Source organism: Peromyscus maniculatus, chromosome 23 (assembly GCF_049852395.1).
Source record: "Peromyscus maniculatus bairdii isolate BWxNUB_F1_BW_parent chromosome 23, HU_Pman_BW_mat_3.1, whole genome shotgun sequence".
In the NCBI taxonomy this organism is placed as follows: Eukaryota; Metazoa; Chordata; class Mammalia; order Rodentia; family Cricetidae; genus Peromyscus; species Peromyscus maniculatus.
Window position 1 is genome coordinate 12,210,917 of NC_134874.1, and position 20,889 is coordinate 12,231,805.

Here is a 20,889-nt window from a genome sequence, read left to right on the forward strand (position 1 = left end):
GATCCCAGGGCCCCATTCGTGTATGTTAGGCAAACACTCTACCACGAGCTACATCCTGCCCCCTAACAAGACAATTGCTAGCAAAGGACTTTCCCTGTGTCCTGAGCTGGCAAGAACCATCCACCTACCCATGCATGGCGTCGCAGGACAGAGACAGGACCAGGTTAGATCATTTGAGTTCTATGTCCTCAGACCTCAGCAGCCCCTGTCATTTCTGCCATACCCTCACATCACTCCTTCTTCTATTTAACTCAGCTGTTTAAATCGACCGAGCCCTTTACTTGAGGGGGAAAAAGTAACACACTGCTGGGCTTTGATGAACTAAATACATTTAATATGTGGAATAAATACATGAATATTAAAATAATGTCTCCCCACATTCCACCCTTGGGGTCCAGACATAGCCCAGGAAGCTCCCTCCCTTAAGGCCCCCAGACCCCTATAGAAACTGAATCCTGAGCAGGAAGCTGGGTGGGGTTTGGCACCATGCAGAAAGAGGCTGAGCTTGTGAGGACAAAGGGAAGTATGGCCCATCCTCACCATGGAGCCCCATGGAGGCTTCTCCAGTGCTTGGGTGCCCTGGAGACACTGGTCCCCAGAGGATCCCACCTGAGCTGAGTCCTTGCTGTGAGCCAAAGGCTTACCTGGTAAGAGCCTCATTTCCAAGGAGGCTTTGGCTTGGGGGAGCCGGCCCCTCGTTGAGGGGCAGCTGGCCCAGAAACACTGCCTGACCGTGCCTTGGGAGTGACCAGGGGACTCTGGACGGTCATCCCTGATGTGGAAGGCCGGGGACTCCAAGGTCCATTGGTCTGGGGGACACTGGAAGCTGGATGACCCATGCTGGGGACACTTAGGTGGGTGAGTGAATGGGAACGTCTCCGCCCCAGAGAGCGGGGAGCATCCAACCCCTCCTGGGATGTCTTCTGGGAGCCTGTTGCCACGCTGGAGGCTGTCCTGGAGGGTCCATCTGGGTGAATGGCTCGAAGTGGGGTCTCCCTGGGGCGAGGTGAGTGGCCGCCCCTAGGGGTGGCTGGTGGTGTCCAGAAAAGGGTCCGGAGCTTAGCAGCATCTCCTATGGCTGTCCGAGACCCCTCCTTGTTGGTGCCCTGTGGCCGGGAGCCGAACAGCGATTCATCACAGTAGGATGGGGTGTGGCCAATCAACCTGGGAAAGGGAAGGGTGCAGTGACCTGGGGAGACACACTGAAGCCCTCTCCAACCTCACTGCCCACCAGCTACTGGAAGCAGTCAGAGCCTGTCTGGTACCCTCAGGGGGCCCTGACTTATTCTTCAATAGGCTCATACGTATTAGCCCAAAGGAGCTTGGGGCCTGTCTCCCTCTTCTCCCGGAGACAGACATGTTGGAGAGGGGAACAGTCCTAAGAGGGACCCTCCCCTGGAGCACCTCATATATGAGCCCCACCATCAAGAATCCTAACTACAGCCATTCCTTGGTATACGGGGGACCACTCCAGAAGCCCTTGCAAATATCCGTCCACGTTCAAGTCTTGGGCACCAAATGACAGACACCCTCCTGAATCTACTCAGCTCCAGATGAATGGAGTAATTAAGCCCGTGAAGTGCCACACAAACGGCTGTCACGCTGTTGTTCAGGAACAACAAAAAACCCTATAGGAGCTTGGGCCAGCAAGATGGCTCAGTGGGTGTGGGTGCCTGTGGCCAAGGCTGACAACCCGAGTTCGATCCTCAGGACCCACATGGTAAAAGGAAAGAACTGATTTCCTATAAATTGTCCTTTGACCTCTACCAGTACACACCCCTCCCATACAAAAATAACCAAATACAAACGTACTTTTCAAAAAAGTCTATATGAGCTCAGCAGAGGTGCAAATTTTTTTTTTTCCTGAAGTTTTTTTTTTTTAACCAAGAATTTCCTTTAAAAATATTTTAAATTGGGGTTGGGGATTTAGCTCAGTGGTAGAGCGCTTGCCTAGCAAGCGCAAGGCCCTGGGTTCAGTCCTCAGCTCTGAAAGAAAAAAATATTTCAAATGCATTATTACTATGTGTGTATGATGTGGATATGTGGGCCTGTGGAGGTCAGAGGACAGATCTGTGGAGTCATTCTGTCTTCGACCTTTAGGAAGGTTCTGGCAATCACAGGTCATCAGGCTTTTGAGACAGGAACCTTTTTTTTTTTGAGACAGGGTTTCTCTGTGTAGCTTTGCGCCTTTCCTGGATCTCGCTCTGTAGCCCAGGCTGGCCTCGAACTCACAAAGATCTGCCTGGCTCTGGCTCCCGAGTGCTGGGGTTAAAGGCGTGCGCCACCACTGCCCGGCTCGAGACAGGAACCTTTACCCACTGAGGCATCTCTCCAGCCAACACTACCGTTTATCAGGACCTCCCTAAGCATTTGGCTGCTGCCACGGTATCCCCCCGCCCATTTAAAGGGAACATTCATTCTACTATCTGAGTAAACTGCGCCTCAGAGACGTCAAGGTGCTTGCCCACGGCCACACAGCAGGTGAACAGCAGGCTGTCCCAGGTAGCCTGATGGCTACCGTGATGGTCAGTTTCAACTGTCAACTTGGCAGGACCTGGGATCACCTGGGAGGAGAGCGGCAGAGAGGGGCGTCTCAGTCAGGCAGGCCCTTGGGCGTGTCTACAGCGGACCTTCCTCTTAGTACCAGTGGTTTATGTGCACGGAAGTCCATGCACCACGTGTGTGCCTGGAGTGTCAGAAGAGGGGGTCGGATGCTCTGGGACTGAAGGGAAGGAAGACCGTGTGCAGACGAGCAAGCATGCCACGTGACCCGCTGTCTCCAGACCCCACTGCTGCGACTTCTTATAACAGCGCAATCCAAACCACCCGCCAGACTAAACCCCTTCTGGCCTAAGTTGCTTCTGCCGGGTATATAATAATAATAATAATAATAAAGAGACCAAGTCAGCCACCCTTAGCATACCCCCACCCTGTTACCTGTATTTGTTTTTCTTCCTTGGTGTGAGGTTTGGGGTGCTGCTCCTGGAAGGGGTAGACTCACAGTCTCTCTTGACCAGAGAGACCTTGGGTGTTCCTGGGCCCACTCCTCTGGATCTGTTACAGTTCTGCACCCAGGGTGGGTCAAAGTCTGGTGGAGCGGGCCGGGTTCCGGTAGGGCTGCCAAACAGGGTCTCATCCACATAGGACGCCCTGGCCTTGACCCTGTAGCCGCCGGGGCCGCGGTGCTGAAGGTGGAGCGCCTGCATTCCACCGTGGGCCAGTTCCACCAGGATCTTCACTTCGGTCGGTGGTCAAGGGTGCCTGCCAGTGGGTGTGGTCTGCCTGCCGGACTCAGCCTACAAGGCTCCCTGTGGAAAGGGTCAGAGTGAGCTATAGCAGCAGGGCCAGGTAGGTAACAGTGGCAACCTGGAGTCTCAAGTCCAAGGGCAAACGGCCTATTCCTGGTGAGGGAAAGGTCTTTTTCAGAGAGGGACTACCATTCAGGTAGCGTCTTGGAAATGAATCACTTTTTTGCCCCTCCCCCACCCGGGGTTTCTTGTAGCTCCAGCCGGCCTGAAACTCGCAATACTCTATAGCCAAGAATAACCTTCAACTCTGATTCCTACTTCTGCTCCCCACGAGGAACTAACTGCATGAATGCCTGGCGTCTGAGGCTCATGGGTTCGAACCCCGTGGTCTGTGCACGATGCAGGCTAAGCAGGCACTTCGTTCTTTTTAGTTGTCAAGACAGGGAAGCACGCCGTCGGCAAATATTTAATGAATAAATAGGTACACACTTTCAGCCTACAGTGTATGCACAACAAATATTTACAGTACGACTACGGGCGTACAAGGGGGATGGCACCAACCAGAAAAACAAACTATGGTGGGAGGCGGGGAAAGGGGCTCCCAAGCCGCTCTCGCTCCCACGCCTACCTTCGGCAAAGCACTTTGCAAACGTAGTGCGTTCTAGTCTTCGCCCACAGCCCCGTTCTCTCTCGAAGATTACATCCATTTTTTTTCCGACCACAACTCAAAGATTCCAAACAGCGGAGTACCATGCACCAGCCAGTCTACAAAGCTGAAAGCGCAGGCATCACGGGGACTCCTTTCCCGGCGATGTTCCTACTGAGGCCTCTGGCCAGCCAGCAAGCTCCGGCTCCGCCACAATTTCCCCGCAGTGGAGCCACAGCGACACGCGCCCACGCTCATCGCGCGCTGGGCAACAGGAGCGCTGGCCCGGCCCCTAGACCCCGCCCCCGTGCGGATGGTACGTTCTGCAGGCCACACCCCCCGTTTCGTTGGTACGTTCCTTAGGTCCCCCCGCCCCGCCCCGTCTCTCAGGGTCCGGCCCTGCATAGTTGGTACATTCCTCAAGTCCTTCCACCCGCTCAGACGGCACGTCCCTCAGACTCGGCTCCCAGTACAGTTGGTACATCCCTCAGAGCTTGGTATTTGCACAGTTGTTGCGCCCCTTTAGCCTCTATCCCGGTTCAGTTGGTATATTCGTCAGCTCTACACCCCCACTAGTTGGTATGTCCCTCAGGCCCCGCCTCCTCCCAGTAGCATATCCCCTCAGGCCCCGCCCCATGGGTGAAGCCACGTTGACGCTCTGTCCCCCGCGCCGCGGGTTGGTCCCTCAGGCCCCGCCCTTCGCTCTGCTGGTTGGTTCCCGCAGGCCCCGCCCTTCGCTCTGCTGGTTGGTCCCTCAGGCCCCGCCCTTCGCTCTGCTGGTTGGTCCCTCAGGCCCCGCCCTTCGCTCTGCTGGTTGGTCCCTCAGGCCGCGCCCTAGGGGGGGTGGAACCTGGATCCCGCCGCTACTCGTGCGTCCCCCCCAGGCTCCGCCCCCCGCGCAGTCTGTGCGCCCTGGAGGCCCCGCCCTCTTCCGGGTCCGAGTGCCCGGCTCGCATGGCTGCCGGCAGACGCGTGGGTCCCGGTCCGCGGTCGCGTGCCGCCATGGCGCCGTGGAAGAAGAAGGGGCTGCGGAAGCGCCGGAGTGGGGCTTCCCAGGCCCGCGACAGCGACTCGGAGGATGGCGAGTTCGAGATCCAGGCTGAGGATGACGCTCGGGCGCGGAAGGTAGGAACGCGGAGTCCCCTGGTCGGGCCCTCGGCCTGCGCCCTTCCGTTTGTCCGTCTCCCTGATTGTGAGCCCTCATTGGGTACCTTCGCTCAGGGGGCGGGGTTCAACTACCTTTCGGCCAATGGGAAGTGCAAGTGCGAAGGTCCGCCTGAGTTTGGGGCGGTCTTAAGGAGATAAAAAAGGAGAGACTGGACTAGACCTCTGAAAAGCTGGTTATAAACTAGTATTTACGGATGTTTGTCGTGGTTTCTGCCTTGCACGCCTAATCAGCACTGTCAGAGAAGGACAGCAGGATTGAAACTGAGGATGGTCTGGTTCCAGATGTGTGCACGTGGGGAGACAGGCGTGAGCGCCAAGGGGGCAGAAAAGCCTACGGGTCGTGACGCCCACCGTCCTGTGCACAGCGGGTGTATTCCTCCATTTCTACTCCGCAGGTGGTCAGTAGATGTGCAGAAACTGCTAAAGGCCATGAGAAGGCAGGTAGTCATTGCCAAAGAAGAGAAGGCTGCCCACGTGTTTCAGACCAAGGGCTTTGCTGAGGCTGAACCCTTCACTGACTGTGGGACACGAGAAGTTGCTCAACTTTTTTTTTTTTTTTTTTTTTTTTTTTTTTTTAACAAATCAAAACCCAGCCTGCGGGCCGCGGATGTAGCTCAGTTGGTAGAGCGCTTGCCTAGCATGGACAAAGTGGGACTGGGTTTGAGCCCCGTGCCCACATAAAAGCAGGTGTTGTGGCACACACCTGTCATCCTAGCACCTGGGGTAGGAGTGGTGAGGGCAAGAGGACCAGGAGTTCAAAGCCACCCTTGGCTATATAGCTGCTAAGAGCTATACCACCAATCCTGAATATTGTGTTTTACAAGTAACGTAAAAGGTCCTATATCCTGGGATACAAACGTACTTATTAAAGGTCTAGCATACCCTTGATGTAAATAGGGCTGGGAGAGCAGTCAGTCCTCACTATACCATTGAGCTGGTTCAACCCCTCCCCCCCCAACAACCAAACAAAACCAATATCTTTGTGCAGTGAAATGAAACCAGAATACTGCATGGGAAGCAGTCTGTCAACTTAGAATCAGTGGGGGACATCTTTCATTACCCCCTCCCAGATCCTTTGTTTTGGTTGGGGTGGAGACCAAATCCAGAGCCTTGTATGTGCTAGCCTTGTACAGGCTCTGTCAGCTCTATCCCCAGGGTCTCCTTCACGTAATCTTGGCACAGTTGTCTTCAAACGAAGGGGGTGGGAATCCCCAAGCAGAATGCCTAAACTAGTAACAAAAGTTCCGATGAGCAAAGCTTAACAATTGTCAGGAAAATTATTTGCCTTATGTTAAGTTTTTGTATTTATTTATTCATTTGTTATGTTTTGTTTTGAGAGAAGGTCTCTCTGTGCAGCCCAGGCTGGCCTTGAACTCACAGATTGTCTTGCTTCTGCCTCCCACGTGCTGGGATTAAAGGTGTGCGCCGCCGCCGCCGCCGCCGCCGCCGCCGCCGCCGCCGCCACCACCACCACCACCACCACCCATCATATTAAAGTGTTAGATGGGGTCTTGTGCAGCCCTGAATTCACTGTGGAACAAAGGATGATTTTGCTCTCCTGATCCTCCGGTTTCCTAAGTGCTGGGATGACAAGTGTGTGTGTTGTTACATTCTTTCCAAGGCCTGTAATAAGTTATACATATACCATGACCTCTCCCAGAAGTTTTAGGATTTAAAAGTTACTTGATGAATTTCACCGGAAGAAATCCAGTGAAGGAATTGGTTGTGGCGCCACACAGCTGTCATCCTAGCACCCAGAAGGTGGAGGCAGGAGGATTTAGGGTTTAAAAGGCCAGCCTGGGCACAGGAGACCCTGTCTGGAAAAGTCCGAAACAAAACAGAAAGTTATACAAAGACACATAAAGGGTTGGGAATTTAGCTCAGTGGTAGAGCACTTGCCTAGCAAGCACAAGGTCCTCAGCTCCGGGGGGGGGGGGGGGATACACATAAAATATGTTGTGTTAGCCAGGCAGTGGTGGCACACACCTTTAATCCTAGCATTTAGGAGGCAGAGGCAGGCGGATCACTGTGAGTTCGAGGCCAGCCTGAGTTCCAAAGCGACACAGTGCAACCCTGTCTTGAAAAACCAAAAAATAAATAAATAAAATAAAAATATGTTGTGTATAAGCCAGAAAATAGGTTGAGAGGCCAGAGAGGTGGTCCAGGAGACAGAAATGCTTGCCTGGTAAGCCCAACAAACTGGATTTGGTTGTTGGAACCAGGCTGGATGTAGGAGCTAAAGAGATGGTTCATTGGTTGAGAACACTGGCTGCTCTTTCGGCAGATTGGGGTTTTGTTCTCTCATTTCTAAGGGATCCAACACCCTCTTCTGGTCTCCTTGGGTACTGCATGCACATAGTGCACATAATCTATGCAGGCAAAGAACCAATACATTTATAAAGCTGGACATGGTGGCATGCGTGTAGTCCCAACAGGTGAGTCGGAAGGTGGAGACAGGAGAACCACACAGACCAGCTACCCAGGAGTGCACCACCAGCAGAAACAAGAGAGTGGACTCCTAAAAGTTGGTCGTCTAAAAGTTGGCCGTGCCCACCACCACCCAGGCCTTCACGCCCATGACATGTATCACGCACACATGCACTAATGATGCACTTTAAAAGAACATAGGATGAGAGCTTACCATAGCACTTTGTCCCATGAGAACTCTGTTGAAGGAAATGGCTTACGTCTGTGTTATTCAGTATAGTAGACAGCAAATGTGGCATCATAAATACTTGTGTTTGGCTCATACCACCAAATCCTTGGTGTTTAGTTACAGAATCTGAGTTCATCACATATTTATAGCTACATGACAGTAGGCTTAGAATTCTCTTCTGAGACAGAAGACATAATGAAATAAGATCCAAGATGAAAATGAGAAAGGAATAGAAATAGGCCAAGCCTAGTGGTACAGGCCTGTGATCCCAGCTGCTTAGGAGGCTGGGGCAAGAGATTCACAAGTTCAAGGTCAGCCTGGGCTACATAGGGAATTCAAGGCTAGCCTGGGCAACTTAGTGCAACCTTGCTCAAAAATAAAAAGTAAGAAGAGGGCTGGGGTGTAGTTCAGTGGCAGAGGGTTCCGTCCTCGGCATCCCCGGAACAACAGAAACATTTGGTGGGGGAGGGAAAAAAGAGATAAGTTGTTATTTAAAAAAAAAAAATTAATCAGAAATTGGAAATGAGATCCAAGCATAGTGGTGTATGTATGCCTTTGATACTAGTACTCGGGAGGCAGAGACAGGTGGGTGTCTGTGAGTTTGAGGCCAGCCTGGTCTGCAGAGTGAGTTCTAGGATAACCAGGTGCCGTGGCCACGGCGCCCTCAGGTTCAGGGAGGTGGCTGTACTGCTGGAAAGGGGCGGAGTCTGGCCGGCGAGCCCCATAGACTTTCTGCAGAACTGATCTGCACCTCTGCCCCAGCCTGGGCCGCGGAGAGCTCATTGGAGAGTTGGTTGGTGAGCTTCCGGGCCTCACACCCTTGTCAGCCAGAGCTGGAGTGATGCCATCTCTCCCTTCCTCCCTCACAGCCGGGCCCTGGCCGAGCCTTGCCCTCCTTTCCTACCTCAGAGTGCGTATCAGACGTGGAGCCCGACACCCGGGAGATGGTGCGAGCCCAGAACAAGAAGAAGAAGAAGTCTGGAGGCTTCCAGTCCATGGGTGGGTAAAGAGGCCGGGGTGCTGGGGCCCTGGGGGGGTACCCTGGGGGTGGGGGTGGGGTCATTGTACCCTCTGTGCTTAGGTACTGACGGCTTACCTGTGTGGTGGGTGTGAGTGGATTGAGGTAGTCAAAACAGTCTTCCACAGCAGGCCTGGAAAGGGGGTCACCCCTAGAGGCACAGGAGGTGGCAGAGGGTTTAGTCTCAGACAGGAGGACAGCCTTGAAGAGATGGGCACGGGATGACGGCGTGGTGTCGGGACACCTGTGTGGGAATTACAGCTTAAGTGCTCTGCCCTTGACGAAGCAGTAGCTGCCAGGGCAAGGATTGAGACACCCACTGAGTGGCTCTTAATAGCAATTAGAAAGGAGCTGGGCGTGGTGGCCTATGCCATGGCTACATAGTAAGACCCCGTCTCACAACAAAACTAAAATATCTGCAGCCTATGGGACAGACAGAAGATTATCTACAATATGCAAAGAGTTCTTACAAATCAATAAGTAAAGGACAGAAGCCCTGAGAGAATGGGTTGCAGAAATTGAACAGTTGATTCATAAAAGCGACCTAGGTGGCTGTTTAGATTTAAAGCGAGGTGCTGGCTCTCGTCGATAATCAGGGGGATCAAGCAGAGACATACATGTAGGTGTGGCGAAAATGAAGCTTTGACCAGAAAACAGTTGAAGTTGTTTAGTGGTCTCTAGGCCTCCTCCTGCTGGCTCCCCGATCCTCAGCCCAGGTCTCTTAAGTACCCAAGGCCACTCTCCCGTTCGTACCGGTCCTGTTTCCCAACATCACCACCACACCTGTCAGAGCGGCACATGCCTGTGATCCCAGCACTCCGAGGCAGAGGCAGAGACCACAGGTTCAAGGCCAGTGTGGGGTACATAGCTCAGACAGAAAAACAGAAGTTAAAGAAATTCCAGCAGAGGTCAAGTGAGGTGTCTCTGCCTCAGTTTGGTGTCTTACGCTCCTTTGACCTTTGATTTTTTTGCTTTCTGATTTTCTTTCTGTGTGTTGGTAAACATGGTCCTTTGTCCTATAATATCTGATGGCTGCTGTGCCCGCACCCCCCCTCCCCTCCCGCCCCCTGACCACTCCCATGTCTCTCCCAGGCTTGAGCTACCCCGTGTTCAAAGGGATCATGAAAAAGGGCTACAAGGTGCCAACGCCCATCCAGAGGAAGGTAAGGAGCTGGAGGGCAATGGGTCAGGGCAGCGGTGGGCAGTGGCCACGTGACAGATGTTCCTGGGCCCAGCTGTCACCCTGCTGGCCCTCTTCACTGCGGCTGAAGCTCCACGCAGCTTAGGCATTTCACGGGGGAGAAGGACGGGCCCAGGAGAGCTGGAGTTTGAATGTGACTCTCTGCCTCTTGTTCTGCTGCACCTGCCCAGGCAGGTCACAAGTGCCCGGGGAATCACCCAGCGCTCGCCGTGATGGGAGACAAGGTGGAGACCCAACTTGGGAGGCAGTCTCCCGGCACAGGGGCTGGGGGTGCTCATTCCTGGAGATAACACTGATAGGCCTTTGTAAGAATAGATCTAGAGGCATGGGACTCACCCACGGTCAGCCATGCTGAGACCGGAGCTGACATTGCCTCCCAACATGTGTCTTGACAGACCATCCCCGTGATCTTGGACGGCAAGGACGTGGTGGCCATGGCCCGGACAGGCAGCGGCAAAACAGCCTGCTTCCTCCTCCCGATGTTTGAGCGGCTGAAAGCGCGCAGCGCACAGACAGGGGCCCGGGCCCTCATCCTCTCGCCCACCCGGGAGCTGGCTCTGCAGACCATGAAGTTCACTAAAGAGGTGCGGTAGCAGGGTCTGTTGGGAAGCTGTGAGGAGGCTGAGGTGGCTGGCCCTCACCTTTGATCCAGTCTCCCTCTCTCCACAGCTGGGCAAGTTCACCGGCCTCAAGACAGCCTTGATCCTGGGCGGGGACAAGTAAGGACCCCTCACCCCGTGTCCCAGCTTCCCCGTGCGGGCACACTCCCTGCACCTCGAGGGTTTCCTTGTAGGCCTGTGCTGCTAGTCACCGACAGCAGCTTCTCAGACAGACTGGCCAGGCTACATGTGGTGGAAGCCGGGACAGGGATCGAGGGACCTGTCAGCTCAGTGTTGGGCCAGGGAGTCTAGTGAGACGGTAGTTGTACAGGCTGTGTCTTTTCTCTGGGTGCCCCGCTCAGGCTGCAGTCGGTCTGTCCTGCTCCAGCTTCTATGAAGGGATGTAGTCTGTGATTGTCAGAAAGCCCAGCCTCCCCAGGCTACATGGAGCCAGGATCCCCACTCCTCCAGCTGCTCCAGGGGTGCCTGGGGGAAGGCAGGAACAGGCACTTAGCCATCAGGGATTCAGGGTTCTAGGTGAAGCCAGTAGTTCCAGGCTCAGCCACTAGGTGGTGCCGTGAGTTGGCGGCAGTGTCTGGAGCCACAGAGGGAGCCGGCGTCTTGAGGTTCTGCGTTGAGTTTCGGCCTGTGTCTCACAATAGCCAATTCTCGCTGCCGTGCCTGGGTGTGTGGTGTGTCCCGTGGCGAAGTGTGAGGGCGCTTGGCTGAGACATGGCAGGGGCAGACTCAAAAGCTCTGTCTTCTCAGGCTGACCCTGCTTCTCCCCCTAGAATGGAAGACCAGTTCGCTGCCCTGCATGAGAACCCTGACATGTGAGTTTGTTGATGGGAGGCGGTGCGGGTGCCCCGGGGTCCCTTTCCCAGATTGCCCTGGAGGAGACTGAAGGGGGTGGTGAGGCCCTGAGCCTGGGGTGACCTGGGTTGTACATCTCTTCTAGAATCATTGCTACCCCTGGGCGGTTGATGCACGTGGCTGTGGAGATGAACTTGAAGCTACAGAGTGTGGAGTACGTGGTTTTTGACGAAGCAGACAGGTGAGGCTGCAGACGGACCCCTGAGCAGATAACTGTCGAGGTTATCCTCAAGGCCCGGGAGACAGAGAGAGGGGAGCCCACAGGAGAAGGGGACTGCCCAGGGAGACCTGAATGCGTGTTGGAATAGTCCCATTCCTGGGGCACCTGCACTAGTGATTTTAAGTTTACATCTTAGTACTGAAAAGAATGTTATGTCAACCAACGCTGGGCTGTATGAATTCGCGAGTGCTTGCCTGGATCGCAGAAGGCTGGGTTCATGCCCATCACTGGAAACACACAAGACGAATCCCTGCACAAGGCAGGGATTCTGGAGTGAGGGTAGACAGGGTTCCGAGCTCTATAGAGCGGAAGCCCCTCTCCTGACCCTCCCTGCTCACCACTCTCTGCAGGCTCTTTGAAATGGGCTTCGCTGAGCAGCTCCAGGAGATCATAGGCCGCCTTCCTGGGGGCCACCAGACAGTGCTGTTCTCGGCCACGTTGCCCAAACTGCTGGTGGAATTTGCCCGGGCAGGTGAGCCAGTGGGGTGTGGCGCTGGACTCCGGGGGGGGGGGGGGGGGGGGAGTGCCTGGGACCCGCCCCTCAGTGACCCCCGCCATCTCCCCCACACCCCAACAGGTCTCACAGAGCCTGTGCTCATCCGTCTGGATGTGGACACCAAGCTCAATGAGCAGCTCAAGGTGAGGCAGGGTCGGGCCTCTTCCCCCGGCTAGTGGCCAGGTGGGCGCCGCCAGCCCGTAGCCCACCTGGCCCACGTCCGTCCCTCTCCCCGCAGACCTCCTTCCTCCTTGTACGAGAGGACACCAAGGCCGCTGTGCTGCTCTACCTGCTGCGTAATGTCGTTCGGCCCCAGGACCAGACGGTGGTATTTGTAGCCACAAAGCACCACGCAGAGTACCTCTCGGAGGTGAGCCGGGGCTCTGTGGGATGGAGGGACCCCATTGGGTCTCAAACCAGTTGCATCCCGAGTCCGGAGCTGCACTTACAAAGAAGGCCACCAGAGGGCGGCAAGAGAGCAGCCATGAGTCTGGGTGGGGCTTTTTATCAAGGGCCATCGCACACGCTGACGTCTCAGACACACGGTGAACTGTCAGTGCATCTTCTGTCAGCATGTCCAAGCTGGTCTCTGTCTGTCTGCCTGTCTGTCCAGATCATCTGCAGCAACTCCCAGTGGACTTGGATTTTGGGGGGTGGGTTTCCAGTGTGTGATGTGCCTGGCACCTAGGCACGATACTCACATGTTAGTGGTGTGGTGTGTGCCCTTAACCTTTTCTGTGAATTCACACCTGTGTGACCCTCAGCTCGACAACGCAAGTGTGGGGAGTCCCAGCCGCGTGGAAGGCTGGGGGAGGGGCTGACCAGCCGCTGTCTCACACCCCAGCAGCCACACCTGGGCCCTGCTGAGGACATGGGTGGCTGGGTCGTGCTTACCCGACATGTAAACGGCGCCTTCCTCCCCCGAGCGTCTGAGACCAAAATAGTAACACTGGGAGAGTGGTTGATGCCCTGACAGGCTTCCTGTGTTTCAGGCTCAGTCCTCAGTGGTACATTAACCCCCTTCGTTCTGGGAGGCGCAGAAAGACTGAATAATTTGCCCATGGTCACGCAGATCCTTAAGGCAGCCCACTTTATGCATTGTACCCTTTGATGCTTCAACGGCCTTGCAGAGCCGGGAGGTGGGGGGAGTTGCATTTACGCTGTGTCAGGCCAGCCAGCAGGGCTGGGGTTCAGACCCACCACGTGGGGTGCCCCAGCTTCGGCCCGGCCCCCAGCGCTCATTCCTGCTAGGCTCCGCTCACCGCCCTGCCTTTGCTCCGAGCAGTTGCTGACGGCCCAGGGTGTGACCTGCGCCCACATCTACAGCGCCCTGGACCAGACGGCCCGCAAGATCAACCTGGCGAAGTTCACACACAACAAATGTTCCACCCTCATCGTGACCGACCTGGCCGCCCGGGGCCTGGACATCCCCCTGCTGGACAACGTCATCAACTATAGCTTCCCCGCCAAGGGCAAGCTCTTCCTGCATCGTGTGGGTGAGGAGCCTGGGGGGGGGGCGAAGGACGGGCACGGTGCCATGCTGGCAGCTGAGAATTTGGGGAAACTGAGGCCTTACGCGATGTTTACTGGGTGGATCCTGACAGGTAGCCCCCAGCTCTCGGGGTTTCCTTTCTTTTGGTGTCGGGGACGGACCCTAGGGCGTTTGCTCTGCCATAGACCTCACCGAGTTGTACGCTATGTTCACAAACGTAGAGCGATTGAGATATGTGTCAGGGAGAAGAAGATTGGCGCAGGGTTCCTTGGGTGCGTTCTGTGTGTGACTGAGCGTGGTTGGCTTCATATGCACAGCTGTCAGGCAGAGGAGGGCAGTGGTGGGAGGAGTCTGTCACTGCCCTGTCAGGTTCACAGGAGACCCCAGCTGTGCCTCCCACTGTGAGTCCCGGATAGGTCCATGCTGGTGGCCGCCTGCCGGCTCCCCGTTGCCTTGCCTACAGCTGGCTCCTCATCTTGGGGGTTTCCAGAGCCCTCAGGGGAATTCCTCAGGTGCCACATGACCGACCCCTCCCACTGAAACCTGCAAATGAGGGCCTGTGGTGTTTGCCTAAGACATGGAAGAAAGCTGGGCATGGTGGCCAATGTCTGAGGTCACAGCACTCAGGATGCGGAAGCAGGAGGATCAGGAGTTCAAGGCCAGCCTGGGCTCCGTAGACCTTGTTACAAACAACAAACCCAGCTGGAATGTGACACTTCAAATTTACTCAACATGATGTTGGGGCCATGTTGGGTTACTTTCCAACATGCTGCTTTTCAAGTCACGACATAGCGTTACAGATGTTGTCATTTGCTGTGACGTCACTCTTGGTGGGTGGCCCGTCTTCACTAAAGGGCTGGGTAGTGAGCACTTTTATTTTGATGCACTATACCGTCTGTGTTGTAGCTATTTAATGTACAGCCTCACGAGGAAAGTTCCCATTGGGAGTATGTAAATGAGCGGGCATGGCCGTGTGCCAGTAAAACTTTATTGTACAAACAAGTGGTGGGCCAGGTGCTCACCCTATCTTTCCTCGGCTCGGTAATTCCTACCTGGTAGTCATCAGCCCGGTGACCAGTCCTCTGTCCTGTCACCTTTAGGAAGTTCTGGTCCAAACCTCTTTTTGTGGGGATTTGCAGTCTTGAATATTCCTTGGGGGAAAGTCCTCTCAAAGTGGGGGTGCCAGGGACTTTTAAGTACTGGTCATGAGCGGTGCTGACCCTGCTTTCGCTCCCTTGGGCTCTGTACCAACCTGTGCCCGCCCCCGGCCGCCCACCCTGTATGGGGGACAGCCGTTCAGGAAAGGCCTTGGCCTAGCTCTAGCCCTCGGGGAGTTGGGGTGCCTCTGCTGAAACTCGACCCTCCCCTCCCCCGCAGGCCGTGTGGCGCGAGCAGGCCGAAGTGGCACAGCCTATTCTTTGGTGGCCCCAGATGAGGTCCCCTACCTGCTTGACCTGCACCTGTTCCTGGGCCGCTCCATCACCCTCGCCCGGCCTCATGAGGAGCCCTCAGGTGAGGCGAGGCTGGACAGGGCTCAGGTCCCCCTGGAGTTTATAAGCAGGCTGGGTGCAATGGTCTGGCTTTGGGAGGTGGCTGCTGGGTCTGACCATAGGAAGATCCTGCCCACCATGTCCTGGGAGGATGGCCTTGGGCGCTGGGACTGCTCTTGGGCTCTTGTTGCCAGAGTCGGGGTCTGTCTGTATTCCTGTGCATCCCAGGGACTGATTGAACATGCCACTCTAAATGCCTCTCTCATCCGTAACTGTTGTCCTGGGGATCATAGGCCATGAGGGATGGACATAGGCTGACTCCCCGGTGTGCCCTGTGGCTGCTGGCAGGTGCAGTTGGCCAGGACGGCGTGCTGGGTCGGGTGCCACAGAGTGTGGTGGATGATGAGGATGGCGGCCTGCAGACTGCCCTGGAGGCCTCCCTGGAACTTCGGGGCCTGCACCGCGTGGCCGACAACGCTCAGCAGCAGTACGTGCGCTCACGTCCAGCGCCCTCACCCGAGTCCATCAAGAGAGCCAAGGAGCTGGACCTGGCGGGGCTGGGCTTGCACCCACTCTTCAGTGAGATTCTGCAGGGTGGAGTAGGTGAGGGTGGGTTGGCCCTCCACAGCCCCTCCCTGGCCTCACACACGCCCTTGCCCTCCAGGCTCCCGATTTGAGCAGGGGGAACTGCAGCGCCTGAGGCTGGTGGACAGCATCAAGAACTACCGCACCCGCACAGTGAGTGGACGGAGTGGCTGGAGGGCCGGCCGCACAGCGGGGATTTCCTTCTGAGCTCGCAGCTTCCTGACATGTCACACTGGCTCTGTCGGCCACCGTAGATCCCCCCTTGTTCTGGAGCATTCCTGTGAGCCACAGCAGATCCGGGGATCCCCACCCATAGATTGAATCTCCTGAAGGGAGTGATGTGTTTTCTGCCTTTCAGAGGCCTGAAGAGCGGTCCATCCTCAGCCTTGACCCTCCCTCCCCGTTCACTTCGGGGTACCCACGGGTGGGCATGTGCTGTGGGGTTCATGTACAGAGGCAAGGAGAGCCCAGGCGGCCAGTAGCAAAAACAGCCAGTGGGTGACACAGTGGATCAGTGGTTTCAAAGCCAGGTGCCTCAGTGCAAGCGAGGTCTGGGTTCTGGCTTTTCCTAGCTGTGTGGCCTTGGGCAAGACACCCACTTTCTCTGGGTCTCTCTCTAATTGGGCCGTACTGATATCAAGGGTCCCACCTCCCACGGTGAAGACTTGAAGAGTACCCATACAGGTCTCAGCCGGCTTGGGAGGGGGCTGGGGTGGGCGGGTGGTAGGCAGTGAACTTGGCATCCCTTTTACAGACCATCTTTGAGATCAATGCCTCGAGCCGGGACCCAAGCAGCCAGATGATGCGCGCCAAGCGGCAGAGGGACCGGAAAGCTATCGCCAGCTTTCAGCAGGGACGGCACGTGAGGCAGGAGGGCCCAGCTGACCCAGTCCCCCAAAAGGAGCCGCCTCAGAAGGAAGAGGAAGACGAGGACATGGCTGACAGTGTGCAGGTGTGGGCTGCAGGGGCAGCTGGAGCTGAGGGAGAGACAGCCAGGTCCCAGCAGCCCTTGGGGCAGACAGTGGTGCAGCCCCACGCCCCGATCTCCTGTCTGTGGAAGTGGAGCACAGCCTCAGCTTACAGTCTGCAGGAGAGGGGTGTGGAGACTAAGGCAGGAGAACAGCCACAAGGTCAAAGCTAGCCTAGGCTACAGAGTGATGCTGTCTCAGGCTAGCCTAGGCTACAGTGATAACCAAAGGAAGGGCTGCGGAGCTGGCTCAGCAGTTAAGAGCCCGTGCTGCGTCAGATATACCAGCGTACGCCTTTAATCCCAGCACTCAGGAGGCGGAGGCAGGCGGATCTCTGTGAGTCCAGGGCCAGCCTGTAAATAGCAACTTTATATACTGAGACCCTGTCTCAAAAAAAAAAAAAAAGCCCTCACTGCTCTTGCAGGGGATTGGAGTTCAGGTGCCAGCACCCACATTAAGTGGCTCACAATTGTCTGTGACTCCCGTTCCAAGGAATCTAGCACCCTCTTAAACGTGCGCACGCACGAACGAAACGTACGAAAATCTGGAAAAAAAAGGAAGACAGACAGAGTCCCTTCCCCAGATGTTGTGGCCTGGGCTCTGGCTAAGCAGTACAGCCTGAGGTCCTGGTAGGAGAGAAGCCCCAGCAAGTGGGGCTGGAGGATGTTGGAGTATCCCACTCACAAGGCAGTGGCCTGCCTCCTCCTACACGTCCACTCCATCTCTCCTGTCTGACTGAGGCACAGAGGGCCTTCATCTGAAGGAAGGCCCAGCCACAAGCCCTGGTGTGCATCCTATTGTACAGAAGCAGCCAGAGCCGGGTAGGGTCAGGGCTGGTACTGGAGCACGGTGTCATTATTGCTAGCATCCATCCTGCGACTTCTGCCTGGCCCTGCTCCCCAAAGCAGGGGCTGTTGTGTGTGCAGATGAAGACCCAGGGTCTTGCAGGAGAGTTTTTCTGGCCGATAAAAAGGGAAGCCCTGGTCCCTTGGTCCTAGTGGGGCTCCCCGAGGCCCCAAGGATGACACTGGGCTCCCGTTTGCCAGGACGTCTTCACAGAGGTGGTGGGCCAGAAGCGGCCAAAGCCAGGACCCAACCGAGGAGCCAAGAGGCGGAGGGAGGAGGCCCGTCAGCGAGACCAGGAGTTTTACGTCCCCTACCGGCCCAAGGATTTCGACAGTGAGCGGGGGTGAGTGTGAGCTTGTGGTCCAGCGTTAGGTGCATAAAGAGGGTCTGGGCCCCATTAAATCTCCTCCCACTTGAATCTGCAGGCTGAGCGTCAGTGGGACTGGAGGGGCCTTTGAGCAGCAGGTGGCTGGTGCGGTCCTTGACCTGATGGGGGATGAAGCGCAGAACATGAGCCGAGGTCGGCAGCAGCTCAGGTGGTAAGTGGTCAGGAAGTGCCGGGCAGTCCCTGTGTCCTTGGGCGTGGCCTTCACTGTCCCCATTTGGCTGCCCAGAGCGGGGTGGTGACTCTTTGCCTGCCCCATCTCCCTGGTTCGCTGTGCCCAGGAGGACTCTGATGCAGCCTCCCAAACACTGAGGTCTGGGAAGTGGTATGGGGATCAAACCCCAAGTCTCTCCTTTTGAGACCTGGGCTGTCCAGGAAAGGTGGTGAGGTGGTCGAGGAACTTGGAGTGTTCCGTGCGGGCAAGTGTGACTGGCTGGCTGTCTTCTTTAATCCTCTACTGACTACATGTGAGGGGCAGATAAGGGAACAGGTACCCCGCAGTAGACTCCACCTCCCTCTCCCTCAGGGATCGGAAGAAGAAGCGGTTTGTGGGGCAGTCAGGCCAGGAGGACAAGAAGAAGATCAAGACAGAGAGTGGCCGGTTTATCAGCAGCTCCTACAAGCGTGACCTGTATCCTGAGGGACAGACAGGGCTGCGGAGGGGGCCAAGGGACTGTGGGGCTCCTATAGGAGGGCTTCATCTGGGGGCGGGGCGGCTTCCAGCTGCTGTTCCTATAGAAGGGGCTTCATCTGGGGGCGGAGCAACTTCCAGCTGCTGTTCCTATAGGAGGGGCTTCATCTGGGGGCGGGGCAACTTCCAGTTGCTGCTCCTATAGGAGGGGCTTCCTCTGGGGGCGGGGCAACTTCCAGCTGCTGTTCCTATAGGAGGGGCTTCATCTGGGGGCGGGGTGCTTCCAGCTGCTGCTCCTATAGGAGGGCTTCATCTGGGGGCGGGGCAACTTCCAGCTGCTGCTCCTATAGGAGGGGCTTCATCTGGGGGCGGGGTGCTTCCAGCTGTTGCTCCTATAGGAGGGGCTTCCTCTGGGGGCGGGGCGGCTTCCAGCTGCTGCTCCTATAGGAGGGCTTCATCTGGGGGCGGGGCGGCTTCCAGCTGCCGCTCCTATAGGAGGGGCTTCATCTGGGGGCGGGGTGCTTCCAGCTGCCGCTCCTATAGGAGGGGCTTCATCTGGGGGCGGGGTGCTTCCAGCTGCTGCTCCTATAGGAGGGGCTTCATCTGGGGGCGGGGCGGCTTCCAGCTGCCGCTCCTATAGGAGGGGCTTCATCTGGGGGCGGGCGGGGCGGGGCGGCTTCCCTTGCTGCCCTTTCTAAGGGGCCTGAACCTAGTTGGATGCTACAGGTCACTTCCTTAATGAGATCCTCAGCTACCAGAAGTGGAAGCAGAAGCAGAAAATCGATGACCGGGACTCTGAGGAAGAAGGGCCCTCCAACCAGCGAGGCCCGGGGCCCCGCAGAGGTGGAAAGCGAGGGCGGAGTCAAGGTGGGCAGGGCAGGTGATGTGGTCTGAATAGAGGTGCAGAGGTGACTATGGTCATGGCTAGGACACGCAGACTGCCCGTGTACCCCATGAACAAAGCCCCGCCCCAGTCCTGTGGTAACTTGCCCTGACCTCTCTGTCTCAGCCCACCCAGCAGACCAGGGTCCCTGGCCTCTCGCACTCAAATGGTGGTACCTGGGGTAGCTAGTCGCAGGGTGGATGGATGATGGTTCCCCGTGTGCACACCTAGAGAGGTGGAAGCTGGTGCTTGACCGCTTCCTACCTACCTGGAGCACCAGTCTCCACAGGGGTTGGGACGGGATCTCTGTGGCAGCCACTGTTCAGGAAGTCCCTCTTCAAAGCTGGCGTCGGCGGCGGCTTTGGCTGAAGGAGCTGGTGATACCTAGGCAGTTGACACTGAAAATGTGGCCTGGCCGGGCTGCCAGGTCACTTGGTGTTTGGCCTCTCTGGTCCAGCCAGTGGGATTGGAGCCCGCTCAAGCTCTGTGGGTCCAAGCCTGAGCTCCCCAAATCTCTGTGCTGACAGGTGCATCTCTGCCCCGAGCGCCCGGCGCCCCCGCGGGCCGCCCGCGCTCAGAACTCAAGACCAAGGAACAGATCCTGAAGCAGCGGCGTCAGGCCCAGAAGCAGCGCTTCCTACAGCGCGGGGGCCTGAAGCAACTCTCAGCCCGCAACCGCCGCCGAGCTCAAGAGCTGCGCCAGGGCGCCTTCGGCCGGGGTGCCCCTTCGAGGAAGGGCAAGATGAGGAAGAGGATGTAAGGAGCCAGACTCGGCCCTGGGGCCGAGTAGCCGGTAGCCATGGTGTGGACATCAGGGACGTGTTCCCATGTGCTGCTGTTGGCAGAGTCGATAAGGAGCCGTGCTGTATGGCCACAGAAAGCAGAGGGTGCTTTTGATGGGACATCGGATTGGGTCTTGAAGGATGCATAGGAGTCCACCAGCCAAGACAGGCAGACCAAGCTCAGCTGCTGCTGCTTCCCTGAATTCAGGGTTCAGAAGTCAGGACCATGTGGATGTGGGCCCTGGCTGTCTCCGACCCAGCTTTGGGTTTTAATGTAATAAACTTTTGTGGAACACTTCTAATAGCCAGGAGTGTGGTGTCCTTGGGGTGTTGGAAGGGAGAGTGGCAGGTCTCGGCTGTCGCGGTGACTGAGAGCACGTGGCCATGCCTGTGTCCCACCTGGCCACCGGGGTGCAGTGGCCTCCACTGTCTACTGAGATGAGAAAAATGAGACCCTGGACCCGGTTGCTCGAGGCAGCTCGGGGCCGCTGCAGCGTGGTGGCAGGCTCTGAGGGCGGCGCTGCCCTTCCCGCACGTGGAGGTGAGAACCAGCCTGTGTCATCTTCATGTCCCCCACCCCCCTGGTGGCTTACCCCACCTCTTGCTTGAGGTTCTGGGAAGGTCAAGCATCCCCCAGCAGCTGGACCCCAGCGCAGGCCAGACACACACTGGGGACGACCCTTTGGGGCCCCAAAGAGCTGAT

At 56.6% G+C, this 20,889-nt stretch overlaps 2 protein-coding genes across 2 annotated transcripts; one reads left to right on the forward strand and one right to left on the reverse strand.

Annotated features, from left to right (window-relative positions):
- Positions 1 to 312: 312 nt before the first annotated feature.
- On the reverse strand, positions 313 to 4,203 carry Rita1 (RBPJ interacting and tubulin associated 1). The gene is made up of 3 exons (XM_006970787.4): positions 3,877 to 4,203; positions 2,938 to 3,308; positions 313 to 1,164 (listed from the first exon to the last, which is right to left on the reverse strand). Exons 2-3 carry the CDS (start codon positions 3,204 to 3,206, stop codon positions 657 to 659), a joined length of 777 nt encoding a protein of 258 aa, XP_006970849.1. The 5' UTR covers positions 3,207 to 3,308; positions 3,877 to 4,203; the 3' UTR covers positions 313 to 656.
- A 612-nt stretch (positions 4,204 to 4,815) lies between these two features.
- On the forward strand, positions 4,816 to 20,488 carry Ddx54 (DEAD-box helicase 54). Its single transcript, XM_006970785.4, has 20 exons — positions 4,816 to 5,019; positions 8,587 to 8,716; positions 9,828 to 9,898; positions 10,332 to 10,520; positions 10,606 to 10,655; positions 11,327 to 11,368; positions 11,494 to 11,589; positions 11,979 to 12,100; positions 12,206 to 12,267; positions 12,363 to 12,494; positions 13,410 to 13,620; positions 14,994 to 15,128; positions 15,455 to 15,685; positions 15,771 to 15,844; positions 16,446 to 16,643; positions 17,706 to 17,848; positions 17,931 to 18,044; positions 18,417 to 18,521; positions 19,273 to 19,388; positions 19,932 to 20,488. Exons 1-20 carry the CDS (start codon positions 4,849 to 4,851, stop codon positions 20,162 to 20,164), a joined length of 2,625 nt encoding a protein of 874 aa, XP_006970847.1. The 5' UTR covers positions 4,816 to 4,848; the 3' UTR covers positions 20,165 to 20,488.
- Positions 20,489 to 20,889: the final 401 nt, after the last annotated feature.